We start from the raw sequence: 19,022 nt of genomic DNA, 5'->3' as shown, positions 1-19,022 counted from the left end.
CTGTAAATCGTTTTTTTAACTAAATAAACTACCCAGTATGAACACTTGTATAGCCCTTATTAAAAACATTCGTTCCTCAAGTTGTAAAAATGTGCTAATAACGTTATTCTGAGAGTTATTTCCCTCTGCATTATGAACGCGCATCTAACCCACGGGACCGCGCCCCCCTGCACGTTCATGTTACGTGTTCAGCACTACATGCGTTTATCTTTACCCATGGATGCACAATAACAACGGACCCATATCGCTGCCAGCCCACGGAGCTGTAATAATGGATATATTGCACATGTTTGCTGTAATTCATCATTTGTAAAATAGTATACTACATGGGCTGTATGATTAAATCTTGTACCGTAAATGTTGTATTAAATAAAGTTAATATTACCGACGTTAGATTAACGTCCCTGTAGCTCAGGGGTGGCCAACCAGTCAGAGGTTAAGAGCCACATTTGTTCTGTTACTAAGAGCCACATCAAACCCATGTCACTGATACCGCTTGTTTCAGTTTTTTGTTTTCTGGAGACAAGATTTCAACCACGTCACTGATGCATTTTTGTGGCATTGGGATATTTTTTTTTTAAATCCTCTGGAGCAGAGAGAGGAGCTGTGGATTATTGTTATTGATTAATGCATCAGTGTTTCTTAGGGTCAAAAACACTAAACTCACAACTTAAAATGAAAGTGTTTAGTTTATTTAATAAAAGAGCACATGTTCAATGTTAAAAGTGACAGTAGTTATAGATTATTTGCAATTTGGTGCTATATATATATTTTAAAAAAATAATAATTATATATATTTTTTAAACACCTTGAATTTCAGGGGGTGCGCGGGGCTCCGTTGGCGGGGCGCAGCGCCCCTCCAAGACAATGGTAGTGGAAACACTGGATAATGTTTAATCAACGATAGGTTTTCCCCCCCTCAAAGGTGATTGGTTCACTGCATCACAGGTATTATTGTGATTGGCTCTTGGGCCACATCAAAATTAGACGCGCTGTCATCCTCTCATACTGACACCTGACACCACACATACACACGTAGGGAGAGCCGGGACGAAAGTAACACGGGACGAAAGTAACACGGGACGAAAGTAACGGAGCGATTTTATCCGAGCCCAAACAACTTTGACCGGCCAAATTACGTCAGAATGATCAGCATTCAATACTTAACAGACCTACTAAATATCAGGTTTAACTCTGAGGAGTAGTGTTGTCACGATACCAACATTTTGGTTTCGATACCAAGTCAAGAATTGCGATTCCGATTATTTTTCGATACTTTTCTTAAAAAAAGGGAAACAGTCTTAAATGTAATTATTGTGCTTTATTTCACACCAGAACCATAACCATAACACACACTTTTAAACAATGAGAACAATAAATAAAAGAAATGACAAGAATTCGTATTAAATCAAATTAATACATTTCTCACAGACAGGCCTCGTGGTGTCCGTAGGCTTGCTCTCACTGTCAGAGATATAGCTCAAATACTTCCAAATGTCACTTCTGGCGTCTTTTTTGTCAACAAACTGAGGCGCAGCGGCAGTTGCACTCCCACGTGCAGCCATGCTTCTCGTTTTCTCACGTGCTCTGCCAGCTAGCGCGTGCACGAGAGAGGGGAGGCACTTGAGCGTGCTTGAGAGGGGCGGGACTGCAGGCACGGCTGCAGTGCAGGGAGTGGAAGCAGAGCGCTGAACACAGACGGCTCTTATTAAAACAGCGCTTTCTCACCGGAGTACTTTTCCCCGTCATTCTTAAAGTACCGATACTTATGAAACGGAGGAATAGTAACGTTTTTAACGGCAGGGTATCGCGGTACCTTTCAAGTATCGGTACACCGTGCAACACTAGTCAGGAGTCAGTGTCTCTCCCCCAAACTCACACATATACAATTCGATATGAACTGAAGAGCCGCATGAAACTAGGCAAAGAGCCGCATGCGGCTCGAGAGCCGCGGGTTGGCCACCCCTGCTGTAGCTCCTTATTGCACTAAGAAGCTTATTGCACTGTGTGTGTATATATACAGTGCAATAATTATTTCATGCTAAATGAAGCTCTGTTGCTTGGATATCACTAGATCCTGTTACAACCAAGCGGCAAACTGTGGGGTAGAGCCGGGAAGCCAATACGGAAGTGCCACACACTGCAGTTCATATATTGGCCGATAGGCGATGGCTGCAGAAAGGAGCAATTTCCATAGACCCCCATGTTAAAATGCCCAACTTTACAGCAGAAAAAAACATGTTTCTACCCCTGGCTCCATACATTGTATTAGCGATATAGTTAGATTCCACCTTCATGATTATGGATCTGTGAGTGAATTGTTTTCTAACGCGACCCTTTTATTTATATTAGGTCTTAAAGTTTGTGCATAGATTAGGGCGTGGTCACATTGAGTGACGGCTCTGTCAAGTGCCTGCCGCTGTTAGCTTCTTGTCTCTCTGCTAGCTGCTCCGTGAAGCTACAGGGACTCTGCCTGCTCAGCTCATCCAGGAAACACAACTTGTAGCCGGCCGTGGTTGTTTGTTCTTCATGCTTATATATCGGACTATTGTGACTCGCTCTGCGGTTAAAACAGACGGTGCATGAATGCGGTAAGTGAAATTTGAGTGCTTTATTTATGTGTTAATGATTTTAATCAGCTACGTAATGAATGGTAAGGCTTGGCTTGGGTTAGTTAGTGGCTAGTGGTAGCTACATCGGTGCTAACGATTGTAATCGTAGCCTCCAAGTTAAAATCATAGACTGTATATATAAAGGTTACAACGAAATAGACAAGTGTTAAGTGGGATAATACTGTTGAACAAACGGCTTCTGTTTGAGGTTGATAAAATAAGGTTACATCCTTGTAACTTAGAGATCTTTTATTATGTAGGTAGAACTGTATGCATCTAAGGTTAATTTAAATTGGCTATGCTCAAGTATGTAGACAAGTTAATGTCGAAGTAGTGTATGTGAAATCAACCTCACAATAAGATGTGTGTATATTACAATTATTAATGTCATATTTCAAGATGATTACTTAGATATTACAATATGGTTGGTTGAGCTGGAGTTCATTATTGAGCTTACACGTTAACGTCACAGTCATCTGAAGAACGAACCCAAACCTTGAAGTTTTTATTAATTGCATTACCAAATGGGTATCAAATAAACAGTAAGCATTGGTAACACAATTTCCAAAGTTACAGTAAAATAAAAAGGACCCTGACTCGGACAATACACAATCCAACATGTTCAACAGAAGAGAATCAGTTATATTGTTTGAACACATGGTACTTTACATATATATCTGTTTGTTTAAAGTGTCCAGGTGATGCAGACAGGCTGGACCAGAGAGTGAGAGACAGAACTGGACTCCTCACAGCAGTGAACTTCAGCACAGGTACAAAGACTCTTTTTTCATACTGTACAAAGAATCAAGAAATATATTGGTTTAAATGAATGAAGTATTGACTTGAATACACTGATATACATTCCATTAAACAATACTAAATACTAGATCACCTACACATCAGTGAAGTTGAGGGTTTTTTCCATGCAAAAAGTTACATTTAGATATTTAGCAATATGACTTTGTCAGCTTTCTAATTTAATGTATTGAAGGCAAAGATATTTAACACATAGTGAGAACTGCTACTATTTATCTCTCAATATTGTCTGTAAAAAACGTGGTAAAAGTGATTCTTTCAGTGAGACAACAGAGCAAGCTTCTACAGCTGCACTACGTTTTGATAACAGTTAAATATTATTTTGATAACATATATTTCAATGTTGATGAACTTCATACTGTTCATTCATAATCTGATTGTCTTTGTAGCTCATTGTTGAAATAAAACAAAAACATTACAATTACAAAATAATTATATCTACAGCCCCTAAACACACAAACACACTGCTTTCATAAATAACACACTTGTTCTGCAATAATATGTTTTATGTTTCCTGTCATATTTATTAGGGAAGGACATGCCTGAAAGACACGACATGTTCTCCTTCTCTGAGGGTCAAGAAGAACATCCAAGAGGAACATTAAAAGCTGATGTTATGAGATTTTAAGACCAGTACAGGACATTCACTAAGAAACTACTTTTATTGTAAAAACAGTCAGCTGATCGAATGCAGCTATTTCCACATCTACACTCCATCAGCTGATTATTTCTATTTGCCTCACTTTATGAGCTTCACAACATGTACCTTGTTTTGCAACGTCACAAATAAATGGGGCCAATCTTCAGTCAGATGTGAATTTGTAATCTAACATTTTCAGTAAGAATAATGGACAAAAGGAGAGCAAATACAAATACAATTTATTGAAATGTGAACCAAAAGCACATATGGACAGAAGGTGTAAACCTATTAAATGTATAAGTAAACACATTTAGTCAAATAAAGTGACAGACTAGGCCTGTGCAGTTGGTATCAGCTTTGCCCAGCATGGGCTCCTCCATCAGGCCTGGTCCTCCTCGCAGAGGGAAGACCCTCAGTCCTCTCCAAACCAACAGACAGGACGTCCATCACACGGAGGTTTCTCCCTGAAGTCTCTCCTGCTCTCTGGACACCAGACTGTCTCAATCCGTCCACACTGAATATGAGAGGGGGAAAATGAAAATAATAAATGCTTTAGACAATAAGAAACATAAAGTTGACTGTTGAGTTGCTCAGTTTTTTTAGATTGTCAATACTATTACTGTATAACTAATATCTCAGGTTAAGAAGCACATTCAAATAAAGATTGGTCTTTAAATACATTTTATCTTTTAAATTGTTTGTCTAAAGTCAAGGATCTAGAACTGGTACTTAGTTTTAATGATACAGTCTGGTTATTATGCTGTTTGGAGGAGGCCTCACAGGTAAGAGCACTAACTAGCTACCATCACATGTACCTTAGCTTGACTTAAATGTATTAAACGTATAGTTAAGTGATATTAAAATATAAATAACTAATGTCATGCAAACATATTAATATTTGCTTGATTCCAGTGTTGAATTCAGCACAATTGCATACAAATGTTAAGGGGTTTTAAGATTCTGAAGTATTATGCTAAAAACTCAATAACTTAGATTATTATTTATAGTTTCATGTCCGTTTACCTTAGAAACGTAAAATGCGACGGCAGCGTGCAGATGGGGAGCATGTTAGCTTAGCTTGGTAGCTTCAGCTAGCTCTGGAACTTTCAGCTCGGTGGCAGGAGGTCCCGCCTCGGCTCCGCCTCTTTGCCCTTATTTGCAGAAGGCGGGAGTTGAACTCTAACGTCACTGTTGAGCCGTTAGTGGCCGACTCCGCCTACTAAGGGCTTCACGGCAACTGCAGAATTATATGGGTGACGTCACGGACCCTACGTCCATTTATATATACAGTCTATGGTCACAACGTAATGTAATAAGTAGCCTACATAACGATTGATGTGCACATTAGCATCATTACTAGCTAGCTGCTAACTGCCGCTAACAACAAGCCATTACCATGCTGTCATGAACGCGCGGTGCTGTTACGTGTACGCAAATTGACGTGCTTGATATGAACGAGCATTTTGGTTAAAGTTGCGCATGCGCTATGATCGCACATACGGGTACTTCTCAGGCATGCCGGGTAATCTGTGACATTTCACTCTCAAAAGTTGGGCCATTTTATCATCATGAGCTAATGAGCCACTCTCATAGGAATGAATGAGGCCCCGCCTCCCGCGCTGTATCCAGTTCTTATTATACATCCATGGGTAGGCCGTGCAGATATAGTACCTACACCGGAAAAACTGTTTTCACCCAAGCTAACTTTACATGGAAGCTGCATACACGTTATCCTGACGAGACCTCAAATCATCTTCGTAATATCTATCAAACTATAGATCCTACACATCGACTGGACGTGAATTCTAAGAGTACAATACACTTCTCGCCAGAAATCGAATCAAAAAGCATTTTAATGGCCAAAGTATTCCACAATTTAGGATTTTCCAGAGAGGGTTATTTGTGAATAAACGTCCCACCGGAGCGTTTGCATTGAACGGGCCGGGAGCATGTTGTTTCTTACACGACCACTAGAGCACCTCTAGTGGTCGTGTAAGAAACAACATACACTTTAAAACGTGGCTCTGGGTCGTAATAAGGGCATGAACAATCGGCCTATATTGTCGTTTTTTGTAGGAGGACAGGCGAGCATAGACAGGTATTTTCTGTGCTAGAGTTTTACTCGCTACAGGGTGTACTTTGAGGGTTTGTGACTTTGCAGACCGTGTACATGCAGAAAAACCTTCCCCCACACAAGGGGACAGGTAATAACCGGAAAAGCATGACATGGGACCTTTAAGACTATATAAATATACATATGTAAATATATGATATATATTAAATAATGTATTATATATTACATTATTGGCTCTGCATTGGACTATTATCAGTTCTGGTAATAACTTCATAAATAACGACGTCTGAAAGCAGAAGTCTAAGGCAAATAATTGAAAGCAAATATTCAACAATTACACCATTGTATATTATATTCTTTGCAAGCTCTTGCTGGCCAGATACAATGAGGCTGTGGGCCGGATTTTGACCACGGGTCTTGAGTTTGACACCGCTGCAATAAAGCTTAATGCACTCTGGTACTTCTACTTTTACTGAAGAACAAGATCTGAGTACTTCTACTTTTAATCAAGTACACGATCTGAGTACGTCTCCCACCTCTGTGTATAGTACATATCGTAGCCATTACCATTGTTGTTGACAGAGGCGGTATATACGTGTGTGTTTTAATAAGGTTTCAAAACCAACGTTATTATGTCCCAATGTAATTTGAGATGCATTTATTTTAATCGTTTATTTGAACAGGGACAATGCACATTAATGAACACTTTAAACAAATAATGCGTCAAGTGTAAATATGCCGGATTTGAGCTTTGAGCTAGTTTCCATCCGTAGTCCCTCACAATACAACATAAAAGAACAAGACATTTACAAACATAGCAAAAATAAATACATGATATGCCTATTGGTCACTGGTGGCGTTTTATGAGTTTATGTTTATCAGTGTATTTGTTAATAGCCTAGAGACACCTAAAGTATATATTATATGATGTAAATATGTTTATGTGAGATGGTTGCTCAGTATGATATGATAAAGTGTGTTATATGCTGCAGGAAGGATACAGTATATTGTTGAATATATATTAAAGATAGCTATATACTGTAGTATATACGCTGCTAGGACAGTCTTGCAATAATGTACATTCTCAAAGATATTGAGCTTCTCAGCATACACAGCAGTCTGAAAGTATGTCTGTTTATTTTGTCCATGTACATTTTTTTACAAAAATGTATTACGTGAAATCAGAACATTTGTTAAAAAAAAGAAAATCACCAGAATAAGCATTGACAAAATGAAATCAGAAAAGAGTGTCTTACCACTGCTGTGCCAAAACAGAGGAAAGTAAACAGAAACAACTAAGTAACTGACTCAAACTGACTGGTCCGGTGTCATGTTAATGTGTTAAAGAAACCACCAGAGGTCGCCATCCCATCGTATTTACAGTCACATTGCACACTGCATTAATCACAAAACACCCAGATTTAACACCAAGAAGTTATTTTTGACACGAAATACCACTTTAAACATAATATGATTAGCTAGCTCTCTTTAAGGTTATATGTGATAGCACAGGGGGAAAAATCAAACATGTTTAAAAAACTGAAAGAAAAATCAGGAGCAATAGTTGAACATCCATTAGAGACTTAATAACTAAATTAACCCACTGATAATGAATATTTAAACAAACACAACATATATAGTTTTGGTCATTATACTCGGCTCTTGCAATAGTTAGGATTAATATTCAATTCCGATTAACTGAATGAGTGGTGGGGCCCTTGTATCGACCAGTTGAACGCAAGTCCCTCTTTGATCAACCACCTTCTGAAAAAGCTGCCGCTGCGATGTTTGATAGTTTGATATACTTTATTAATCCCCGTGGGGAAATTGTTTCTCTGCATTTGACCCATCCTAGTGTTAGGAGCAGTGGGCTGCCATTTTGAACAGCGCCCGGGGAGCAGTGTAGGGAACGGTGCCTTGCTCAGGGACACCTCGGTAGCACTTGGTCTTGCCGGGACTTGAACTGGTGACCTTCCAGTTGCCAAGCCAAGTCCCTATCGACTTCGCCACCACCGCCCCAATCAGTCGCAAAAGCGGTAAAAATCCCTTATTAAGATGCATATTCCAAATTCACTAAATACATCACCAACTAAAACTTGATAAATATGGTCATTTCTCACACATATTTATCAGAAAATGATACACATGGCCAAAATCTGAATATGCCGTTTCAAATTCTGAATACTGGTTTATTTGTTTTTTATCTAATGTAAATGTAGGAAGTCACGTGTATATGATTCTCTGCGCCCTTTTTTTTTTAACTTAATCCTTGTTAAGCGTAGGTGAAGTGGAAATAGTTTGCAACAGAAGATGTGTAGACTTCCTGCTGTCCTGATGCCAATGGGAAATCGTTCCAGCATTTTGAAGTCAGGATAGCAAACAGGTGTATTTTTGTTGAACGGTTTCTGGGTCAAGTGAGCAAGTGAGCGACCAATCATGCAACTGCATTCTGGATGAGCTTCACTATCTCAAAACACACTCAATCCTATTGCTTTTTCTTAAAAAGCTGTGGATTTCTTCCTGATATAGCTGAACGAATAAACCATTTCTTGAGGAAAATCACAATCAAAAAAAAAAATACCACCAGAGTCAACACAACTGGTGTCTGAAGACAGAAACATAGCAGTGCTATTCCTACCAGGAAGAGAATGAAAGTCCAATAGTAGGAATTCTTACGGATGTATTTCTTTGCACCCTCTCTTGCTCTGTCCTCTTCTTTTCTCCACATCTCGATCAAGCCTTTTTCCAGGTCTTCCCCCCTCAAATGCTCTCTCAGCTGTTTCTCTTTGGCACATATCTCCTTAGCTCTCTCTGCCAGGATGCTCTCCTGTATTTCTCTTATCTTCCTCTCCTGCTTTGGATACAGATCTGTTTTGTAATGTCGCCCTCCATTCAGGGCCACCAAGGTCTGGATCTTTTCCAGGAAGCTGATCACTTGTTCCTGGTCCTGCGGGTTCTTGTTGTCGAAGATGTGAAAGCCACCGCTGCACTTTCGTAGGAAGTTGCGGAGTTTGTCGTCACTCTCGGTGATGACGCCGTTTATCATTTTACCTTCGAGACGATCCCCATGGGTGAACAGCACGATGGTGTAGTCCCAAATCTTCGGGCCAAACATTTCCTCCAGCAGGGAGTTGGTGTCTTCGTCTTCCTGAGTCATCCTTCCTACCGGGACAACCAACACAAAAACGTGAGGTCCTGGTTCCTGGAGTTTGACACACTTCAGAATATCCCGCACTAGTGCCTCCTTGTTGCGGTTTGTCTCAAAAAGTCCGGGAGTGTCAATCACAGTGACAGGCACATCCTTTGTTTCCCCTTTCACAGAGACGGGAACATCCTTGACTGTCCCGCTACCCGCCTCATAGTATTGAGTGACTCTCTTCAGCCTCATGTCTGATAGAAACACCTGTTTTCCGATGAGGGTGTTCCCACTCGAGCTCTTGCCGACCCCGCTCTTCCCAAGAAGCATGATCCTCAGGGGCGGCACATCTGTGAATTCAACAAATGGGAAAGATTTTACAAGACGGGCACAATCTGCTTAGTTTTGAAAGCTTTACTCATTTTTGTTGAAGCCCAGCTAGCTTTATTCAAGTGTTTAAATAGTGGTTATAATGGTGGTCCATAAGCGGTGGTGTAAGACATTTACTTCTTTTACTGCAGTAAAAGTACCACACTATGAAAATACTTCAGTACAAGAAAAAGTTTGGCATTCAAGACTTAACTTAAGTAAACGCATGCAAGTGTTATCACCAACATGTTTGAAATGGTTTATTTAGCAGAAATAGGGGATTCTTTCCAACATCTTGAGGACCATATCACCCTTACAGGGGCCCTATTCTGCTTTTTGTGGGTTTCCCTTTCCTGTAGTGTGTTATATCCGTTTTTTGTGCATCTAAATGGGCTGCAAAGGCTAAAATTCCAGAGGTCCATAGAGAGAGTAGAAATTGTAAAGTTGCCTCGCTCTAAATATTTTTAAATGGTGCTACAAGTATAGTTCGTTATTTGAGTAATGTACTGCCACTGTGTATTCACCATAACAGGCGTGCAAGAGGTGAACACTAGACATTTTAACCAAAAAATACATAGGTATTTTATTTACTTTTTGAGTATTCACCAAATGAAATGTTATACTCTACTCCACTCTACTATGCTGCACTGCGTTATATATCAAATCTACCCTATAGGACTCATCATTGCAAACTGTATAGCCTAACTGGATGGTCCTCACTTAGTATGCGTAGGATGCAGCATGGGTTTTTATTAATGTATAAAGCCATGGTAAGCTTCCACTGTATATTTGTGCCAGATTTTCTCCAGTTTGTGACTCTTACAACCTCAGATCCAGAGCCTGGATACGGTTCCAGGTTCCTGCCGTGCGGACTGAGGCTGGGAAAAGGAGTCTTTTTTATGATGGTCCTTGGTCTTGGAATGACCTTCAATCACGCCTCAAACTGAGGGCACTTGTCTCAATAGCATGTTTTAAATTGAAGTTGTCTGAAGTCCTTACCACCAGCTGCTCTTGCAGTAATAAGTAGTGCACCTTTCTTACTGTCATAATGTGCACAATGTAGTGACTGCTTTTTCGTCTTTTGTTTTCTTAGTTATGTTCTCTGCATTTTATATGTTTGTGTTATGTGTAACGTTGCTGCCTTCTTGGCCAGGTCAGCATTGAAAATGAGATTTTATCTCAATGCTTTTATCTGGTTAAATAAAAAATAAAAATTATTGAAATAAAAAGAGGACATGAGGTGATTTGCTTAGAGGCTTCAGTTTAAGACAGAACACACACAAACAGTTAAAAAGTCAGCTTAAATCCTTGTAAATTAAGTTCAGTTTATTTTTCAATAATGTGGCTTTTGTCTATGGACATCTGAAAACAGAGAGACCAACTGAAATATATAAGAGTTCATTTTCCTACTTACGATTCCCCTGGTCCTCCTGCTCAGCACAAGGCATGATGTCGAGTTTGTTTACATTAACCTCTTCCATCGATTCTTTGTTATGTCAGTGTTTACAGTGTTCACCCTCCGGATGCCAAGATGGGTTTTAGGAGGGAAGTTCAATGTGATGTAGATTTCACTCTCTCAGTCCTGACTCCTGACTGCCAATGAAGGAGAATGAAAGTGACATTATGCATAGGAAATGTAATAAAGGCAGGATACAGTACATGTTTTACAGGCTTACAGTGTCCTGCTCCTGCCAGTATTTACCTAGTAAGGAAATGCCTACGCATAATTACACAAAACTCACACATACCCTTACGTTTGGCTCCCAAATCTCACATGAGAAAAATGTGACCAAAAGTAAAAAAAAATGTAAATTGCTTTTGGTAACATCCTATTTTATTTATTCTCATGTGGCCCTTGCCATATTATACATCCGTTCAACTTATCCTATATGTTTTTGGTATTTTAAAGTTGCATTTTGGAGTTTTATAATTTAGAGTATAAATAATAAAGAGTTCCTCTGTACCAGCAGTATGAAATACATATTGCTATTGTTTCTATACAGGTTATTACGTAGGGCCGCACATCGGAGACAATCCCCACAGGAGCAATTTGGGGTGAAGTGTCTTGCCCAGGGACACAACGAAATGCTGACTGCAGTGGGGTTTGAACTTGGTTCTAACCACTGCGCCACACCCCTCCGTTGGCCTATTACATTTTCTTTTTGATATCTAAAACAAATAAATCCCCTAAACGTGGAAGTTTTACGGCTAATTCCGACCGCTAAAACACGGTCCTTTCTGCAAGAAAGATTACAACTTTTACACCAAACAGAGACTACGGGCCATTGTTGACAACCCCAAATCTGATAAAATGGTCCTATACATATTCCCGTCTATTTCCGCTTTTCCTGGCGCGAGGTAATGGGTTCAACCCTATGGTTCAACCGCATTAACTGACTTTAAGCGATCCAGTTGAAGTAAATCATCTAAAAAAGCCGAAATCTGCGAGACAAATCAATATTCTCCACCCGAATGTTATGGAAAGTTAGAGAGGGAGTTAACGTCACATGCACACAGGCACGGCTACTATAACTGAGTTACAGCAAACACACAACAGTTATGTCCAGTTACATTTGTTTTACCAAAATGCAGTACGAGAAAAAACCAGAAGAAATAACCAGCTTTACATTTGTCTAAGAATCCCCAGAATAACGAGAGTGTCTTACCGCTGCTGTTCACAAACAAAGGAAGTGAAAGAGAAACTAACAAGTGACTGACTCACCTCGATGATGTTCAGCTCTTCCACCCAGCAGAGACATATTCATGTTTTAAAGAAACCAACAGAGGTCACCACTCACCAAAACATTAACAGTCACATTGCACAAAATAATCATAAAAACCGTGAATAATTCAAACGTAATTAAAATAAGTGACCAGAAATGTATTTTACTTAGTTTTCTTTAAATAAAGAAGCTTTGGTTTCAGAAAGACAAGCAAACTTCATTAATCAGCCTGAATTATTTTGAATAAAGTTCATCCATTGAATACTTACCTTGATCCTCTTGCTCAGCACCAGGCCTGATGTCAAGCCTGTTTTACACTTTCTGAATATAAAGACACTGATTCTGAAAATATAGTTCTTATTAAAGTTTATTTTATTTCGATCGGTCCACTCTCCAGTTGCCTGTCCTGCCACTGCAGAGCAAAAATGAATGTGATGATGCGAAGGAAATGTAATAAAGGCCGGATACTGACACAACAATTAAAGTTTTCCATATGTTCAGGTCCAAAGGTCTGCAAAATGCTCCCCTAAAAAAGAATTGCCAACATTAAAACGCAATATAAAAGCATACTTTTTAAGTACATTGCATTCATGGTAAAACATTAAACCGTTCTTTTGTGTTATTCAAATGAAAAGTCACATGCTTTGAACAACATGTATGCTACTAAACCATGCTAATAAAAAACAAAAGTGAAACCATTTCAGTTTAATCTGATCAAACTGCTTAGTGTGAAAACTTTAACTACCCAACATTGATCCAATAGGAGATCCTCACTGGGTTCAACATATAGTGTAGATTTTCTCTCCTTCTCTTACTTTCACAGTGAATAACATTAGGATGGGAAATCTTCTTGGCCAGTATTGAAATAAATAATTGTTTCGCAGACCAAAAATGGACTCCATGTACATATGGGGGCGTGAGTGTTGACAGAAAGGATAAAACTTTGAACCTAACTTGAAAAAACATTGGCAATCATTTGTGCATTTCTGTGCCAAGAGCAAATGTTGACAAAAGTTTCGCCTCTTCTCAAGAGATAACAATTACTATGTATTGTACTTTAATCTACTGAGACAAAATCATATGAACCAAAGGTTGAAGGAGAATGTTTGACATGTATTTTATTATACTGTAAGACATGTAACAATAGCCACCCATGTCACTTATGCTTAAAGGTTCATTTAGGTATTTTATAACCTTGACATCTTCCCCATGTTTTTGTGTTCAAGTGGGAAAACTATTTTTGATAAGGGGCCAGCATTGAGTGAGAGCTGCAAAATGGGCTGCATTGGGGGGCTTTTCTGCAATGTCAACGAACGTCGTTGTTTGTTATTGTGTCATTTGACTTGTTGCCCGAAGACAACAGTGAAAACCTTAGGGAGAGTTGATATAGAAATGCCTTTATTGTGAAATTGATTGTGTGGGAGTATTAAAAGTGTAGCCCACTTTTGTCAAAAAAAAACATTTAACGATGTGTCACAAAGATTATTGAGGATTATTGTGCGAGATTTGGTTAATTGGAATAACAGATATACTTAATGAGGTGAAAGGTCAAGTAAAACATTTAATGTCTTTGTAGGATATTTTCTGTAAGGAAGTCAGACACTTAATACAAATCTGAGCCTGTAAGTCAAGCATTTTGCCAATTTCCTAACAATGACTGCGAGCGACTCCATTGCAGTATGTTTTGCAGCTGCAGTGCTCTCACTCATTACTGGACCCATTTCGACCCAGGCTGAAAAACACCAACTCATCCCTTAACGTAGAAAAGTGATCAGCTCGTACAAATGTTTTGAGCGTCCCACGATGCCAGGGCTAGCCCTTCCACGTAGTCAGGCACAACCGATCTTCCCATAAAAACACAACGACATCGCAGAGCCGTTTACCGCGTGTCATGTGAATGCAGCTTTAGCGTGGACTACAGAGGGACTGATTTCCAGGTTTCCGGCCTCCATCACTTCCGATCAGCCAGTCTCTGCAGGAGGGCGATGACTGTGTCCTGCTTGGAGGAGAGCAGCTCCAGGGCGGTGGCTATCCTGCCGAGGGACCCTGCCATCCGGACCTCCCTCCTCTCGCGCCTCTTCTCCCTGGCTTCCACTCGGCGTCCAGCCACTCGATCCAGGTAGGACTGTTCCTCCTGTCGCTGCAGGATCTCCTGCGACAAAGCGGCGCTGCTCGGCTCCTCGTTCCCTTTCTGGCTCTGTCCTTCGCTCATGGACATGGTTGTTGCGTGGGAAATCGAAGGAGTGAGAGAGGAAGAAGTAGGGGGGAAAGAGGAAAGGCTGAGGAGATTCTGGGTGTTGCAGAGCGGCGCATTGCTAAGACGAAAGGGTACAACGCCTGATGAGAACAACGGAGCTTTACGGCCTACGTATCGCGATGTGTTGTGGTCCGTGTTGCTAGTGGAGCTAAGAAGGGAAGGAGAAGCTGTCTCTGTAAAACAAGGAGAGGAAATAAACGATGGGGATGGCACAATGGTGGCTGGGTGAATGCTGGTTGTAACAGTGTCACTGATGATCAGGGGTTTGAGCTCGGGAGCATTCGGTGGGCTAACGGTGGTCATTGAGGGCATGGCAGCAGCAGTACTGATGAGTTGACCGCTGATGGCTCCCTGACCCACTGAGTCCACACCACCGCTCGAAGCAAAGTCCCCATTGGGCTGGATGATGGTGGGGGGGGCTGCCTCAGGTTTCGCAGCGATCTTGGCCAAAGGACCAGGCAGCGTGGAAACCGCCTTCCCGCTTTTGTTTCGTTTGTTGTTGATGACCTGAGTGCCAACGGTGTCGCAGAGAGTGGCGTCCATCAACTAGAGTGAAAGAAGATCAACACGAAGAGATGGAAAAAGGAATTAAACAAGCGATTAAACACCTTTGTTTCAGGTTTTTTGGTGAATGTATAGAATATACTTCAATCTCATACAATGAGTAAGCTCTACCGCTCTTACTACGGCACTATGTACACTGTGTCAACATGCAGAGAAATCTAAAGCTTGACAGGCCTGCTGCGCCGGATTTTGAGGGTTAAGCTATGATTGGACAATGGCTGTTGTTGGAGACCTGGCAAACAGCCAATAACATTATTCCTTAATGCAGACCCAGGGCGGGCCATTATTTGTACCTCTGAAATTAAATGCCCTCATACAGATTAAGGTCACCCGCTGGGTCGGTTTGAATTTGAAATACAGTATGCTTGGTAAAGCTCAAAGTGAAAATTCAGCTATGAGAGCTTTAAACATGGTGTGTATATATCGGGTATAAAGGCAGAGCATGAGAGATCATCCAAATGACTTCGACAAAGGGAACGGAGATCTGAAAGTATATTAGTCCCCTAATGGGACTTTTATTTAGATTAATTATAACCTTCCTTATAAAACTCTTGAAAAAAACACCTGCTTGCATTGCACTCACTATCGATAAACATGGTTCATGGTATGGATCAGACATGATCCAGTTGCATTTATAGAGCAAGCTGCCGATCTAAACTAGCATCAAAGTTATTCATAGAAATCGAAACAGTGTTCGGGAAAAAACCCAAAAAGCACAGCAGGGCTTCTTGAAGACTTACATCGAAGAACTCCCAGGACGTTTTGGCGTGTCCCGTCTCCTGGCTGCGGTCTTTGACCCTCTTGTACGTGACGATGAGGTTGTTCCACTTGCGGCGGATCTTTTCGACAGGAAGCAGGTGGCCCTTGGAGGCCATTTCCTCCTGGACACTCTGGAAGAGCTGTGAGCGCTCCCGGGTCTCGTAGAGGCCCCAGCGCCGGCCCACCGCCTCAATCAGACACAGCACGGCTTTGGAGGAGAAATCAGAGCCGGAGAGAAGCGTCTTCTCTGAGGGGGAAGGAGGCATCGCTGACGCTGGGGGAGAGGAAACAAGTGGGATTTAGATATATACCTTACATTTTTATGCGGACGATACCGTTATGTACTGTGCAGGTCCCTCGATTAACGAGGCTGTTGTTAAATTACAGGCTGTTTTTAACATTATTCAGGCTCAGCTCTCTGAGCTTAAGCTTCTTTTAAATGTGGATAAAACCAAGGCAATGCTCTTTTCTAAAGCTAAAAATACACCGGAGACTGCTTTGGATATTGTAACTACGCAAGGAATACAACTTGAAGTGGTTACCTGTTACAAATACCTTGGTATCTGGCTTGATGATTGTCTCACTTTTAAATGTCATGTGAATAACCTGCTTAAAAAGCTGAGGGTTAGGCTAGGTTTCTTTTACAGGAATAAGTCCTGTTTCTCGCTTGAGGCCAGGAAAAGGCTAGTCACTGTGACCTTTTTACCTGTGCTGGACTATGGTGATTTGTTATATATGAATGCACCTGCCAATTACCTGAGCAAGTTAGATGCTGCGTATCACAGTGCACTGAGATTTTTGACAAATTGTAAAGCACTCACGCATCACTGTACCCTGTATACCAAGGCGGTTATGCCATCACTTACTGTACGGAGGCTCAGTCACTGGTACTTTTTCATTTACAAAGCCATGTTGGATAAACTACCATCTTATATCTGCTCCCTGATCTCTCGGCGAATTGAAAGTACTTATTGCCTGAGATCGCATGCTGTGGTTTTATTAAATGTGCCAAGTGCTAGGACTGTCTTAGGGAAGAAAGCTTTTAGATCTGCAGCTCCACTAACATGGAACAGTCTGCAAAAAGAATGGACAATTACCAAGCTAGTACCACTACATGTTTTTAAAGCTCGGTTGGATGCTACAAAATCAGATGCTGTTGGTACCTGTACATGTGGTTAAATATGTAAATTGTAATCCCTGTACATTTTGCTGTATAATGTCCTTTTGTTGTTCTGTTGTTTATGTTTTTATGTCTTCTTGTGGAACCTACTGCTGCAGGTCTCCCTTGAAAAAGAGATCATTGATCTCAATGGGGTTTTACCTGATAAATAAAGGTTTTGAATTGAATTGAATTGAGATATGGAAGAGATAAAAGCCCTGGAGACGTACTTTTTGAATCAGATATTTTGTGTATTTGCTGTGCACTTCTTGATGGTGTAAGGTGGGCAGGGCTTGGATGGAAAAAGTGATGTCACATTCTCCAATGAGGATTAACAATATTTAAAAAAATCTAATTAAGATCTACATATGGTACTTAGGAGTTACCTTTTATTACTCAAATATAAATAAATATTACTTTAAGATGATTTTAAACTTTTGTGTTGCCAAAACCTAATGCTATGAAGACATTTTAAAAGATTTGAACCCCTGTTTTGAAGGTCTTTAACATAAAATACAGTTGAAATATTTACATTTTGTTATTTACTTTAAATGATTCTTTCATTCCTAAAAGGTTTGTTAACAAAACTAAAGTCATGTAAGAGTTTAACATTTCTTACACCAAATGAATCGTCTCATTCATGTGTGTGCATGCTGATTAGACTTGGGTGTTTCCCGACATGTCGTTGCAGTAAATTAAAGGGTGTTTCATGTAGTCGTTGCTGTGGACCTTCTTAATCTACCTTCTTTGGGGGGCCCCTTCTGGTCCGTGGCCCCAAGCAGTTGCCTGCCTTGCCTGTTCACAAGGTGCGCCCGTGGGAGTGATCCTCTCACACTGATGCTCTCACCTGGAGCTATCTTCAGGTACGTCTTTCCGTCCCCCGATGTGGTGAAGAAGCGGTCTGTTCTCACCGGGTCTAAAAGGAAAACAGGTAAGAGGCACATTATTATCATCATGATAACAGATTTAAAATGGATTGTAGATTTTTACTAGATTCACCCAAAGTTGGCATTAGATTTAGCATGATTTGCATATTAAACATAAAAGTTCATACAAACTAAGTGATGTCTCTGCCTGCCACAGTCTGAGGGAACCAGAATGAGCAGATAGACCAGGTCTCACCTCTTATGTATATATATCATATTCTATTTTGTATTATATGAATAAAATGAATCTGTATTCCTTGTAAAAAAAAAACATGTTCTTAGCAGCTTGTTTATAACTGTTCATTTGTTTATGTTGTATGTATTTTGTATAGATGTTAACAAACTATACATAGTCTGTTGGCAATACTGTATGTAATATGGGTCATGCCATTATTCGCTCCCTCATGACATAACTCCCCTCCACAGTATTGTAGTTCTCTCTGCCTCTCCCTCTCTCCTCTGCTCCTCTCTCTCGTCTCTTATCTTACTATCTCGTCTCTCTCTATCTCCTCGCTCTCTCTCTTACTCTCTCTCTCTCTCTCTCTCTCTCTCTCTCTCTCTCTCTCTCTCTCTCATCGTACAGGGCAAATGGAAAATGTAACCGGGGTGAAAAGGGTGTTATCTTTAATTATGAATGTTGTTACATCAAGGTCGTCTCGTTCATGTGTGTGCATGCTGATTAGACTTGGAGAGTTTTTTCATTTTGATCAACAATCATAATTGTAAAAGTGTGATCAGTGGCGATCCTACGGTCTGTGGGGGCCCTAGGCAAACATTCACTGTGGGCCCCCCGGAGCCGGATTAAAGGGTGTTTCATGTTGTCGTTGCTGTGGACCTTCTTAATCTACCTTCTTTGGGGGGCCCCTTCTGGTCCGTGGCCCCAAGCAGTTGCCTGCCTTGCCTGTTCACAAGGTGCGCCCGTGGGAGTGATCCTCTCACACTGATGCTCTCACCTGGAGCTATCTTCAGGTACGTCTTTCCGTCCCC

At 40.6% G+C, this 19,022-nt stretch overlaps 2 protein-coding genes across 3 annotated transcripts in view; both read right to left on the bottom strand.

Moving 5' to 3' along the window:
• Positions 1-7,260: 7,260 nt before the first annotated feature.
• On the bottom strand, positions 7,261-12,557 carry LOC117535524 (GTPase IMAP family member 9-like). 2 transcript variants are annotated; one of them, XM_034200030.1, is made up of 3 exons: positions 12,370-12,557; positions 11,062-11,240; positions 7,261-9,628 (listed from the first exon to the last, which is right to left on the bottom strand). In XM_034200030.1, the coding sequence occupies exons 2-3, from the start codon at positions 11,126-11,128 to the stop codon at positions 8,628-8,630; spliced, it is 1,068 nt and encodes a 355-aa protein (XP_034055921.1). In that variant the 5' UTR covers positions 11,129-11,240; positions 12,370-12,557; the 3' UTR covers positions 7,261-8,627. The 2 variants fall into 2 exon arrangements, with proteins under 2 accessions (XP_034055921.1, XP_034055919.1); XM_034200028.1 differs by lacking the exon at positions 12,370-12,557 and adding an exon at positions 12,314-12,361.
• Positions 12,558-12,719: 162 nt separating this feature from the next.
• The window catches only part of si:ch1073-357b18.4 (uncharacterized protein LOC797129 homolog), a 7,129-nt gene continuing 826 nt past the window's right edge, over positions 12,720-19,022 (bottom strand). The window contains exons 3-6 of the mRNA XM_034200031.1: positions 18,989-19,022; positions 17,852-18,025; positions 15,932-16,224; positions 12,720-15,173 (exon numbers count right to left, since the gene is read on the bottom strand). Of these exons, the coding sequence (XP_034055922.1) occupies positions 14,322-15,173; positions 15,932-16,216 (1,137 nt within the window). The 5' untranslated portion in view covers positions 16,217-16,224; positions 17,852-18,025; positions 18,989-19,022 and the 3' untranslated portion in view covers positions 12,720-14,321. The remainder of the gene's footprint in view (positions 15,174-15,931; positions 16,225-17,851; positions 18,026-18,988) is intronic.

The sequence above is a fragment of the Gymnodraco acuticeps genome, unplaced genomic scaffold (assembly GCF_902827175.1).
Source record: "Gymnodraco acuticeps unplaced genomic scaffold, fGymAcu1.1, whole genome shotgun sequence".
NCBI classification, from domain to species: domain Eukaryota; kingdom Metazoa; phylum Chordata; class Actinopteri; order Perciformes; family Bathydraconidae; genus Gymnodraco; species Gymnodraco acuticeps.
This window is presented reverse-complemented; position numbering and strand designations above follow the sequence as displayed.

Excerpts from the sequence above, each read along its gene's own strand:
- LOC117535524 (XM_034200030.1), bottom strand. The coding sequence starts at position 11,128 with ATGGAAGAGGTTAATGTAAACAAACTCGACATCATGCCTTGTGCTGAG. Across the intron at positions 9,629-11,061 it reads GCAGGAGGACCAGGGGAATC|ATGTGCCGCCCCTGAGGATC; the intron begins GTAAGTAGGAAA and ends TTGAATTCACAG.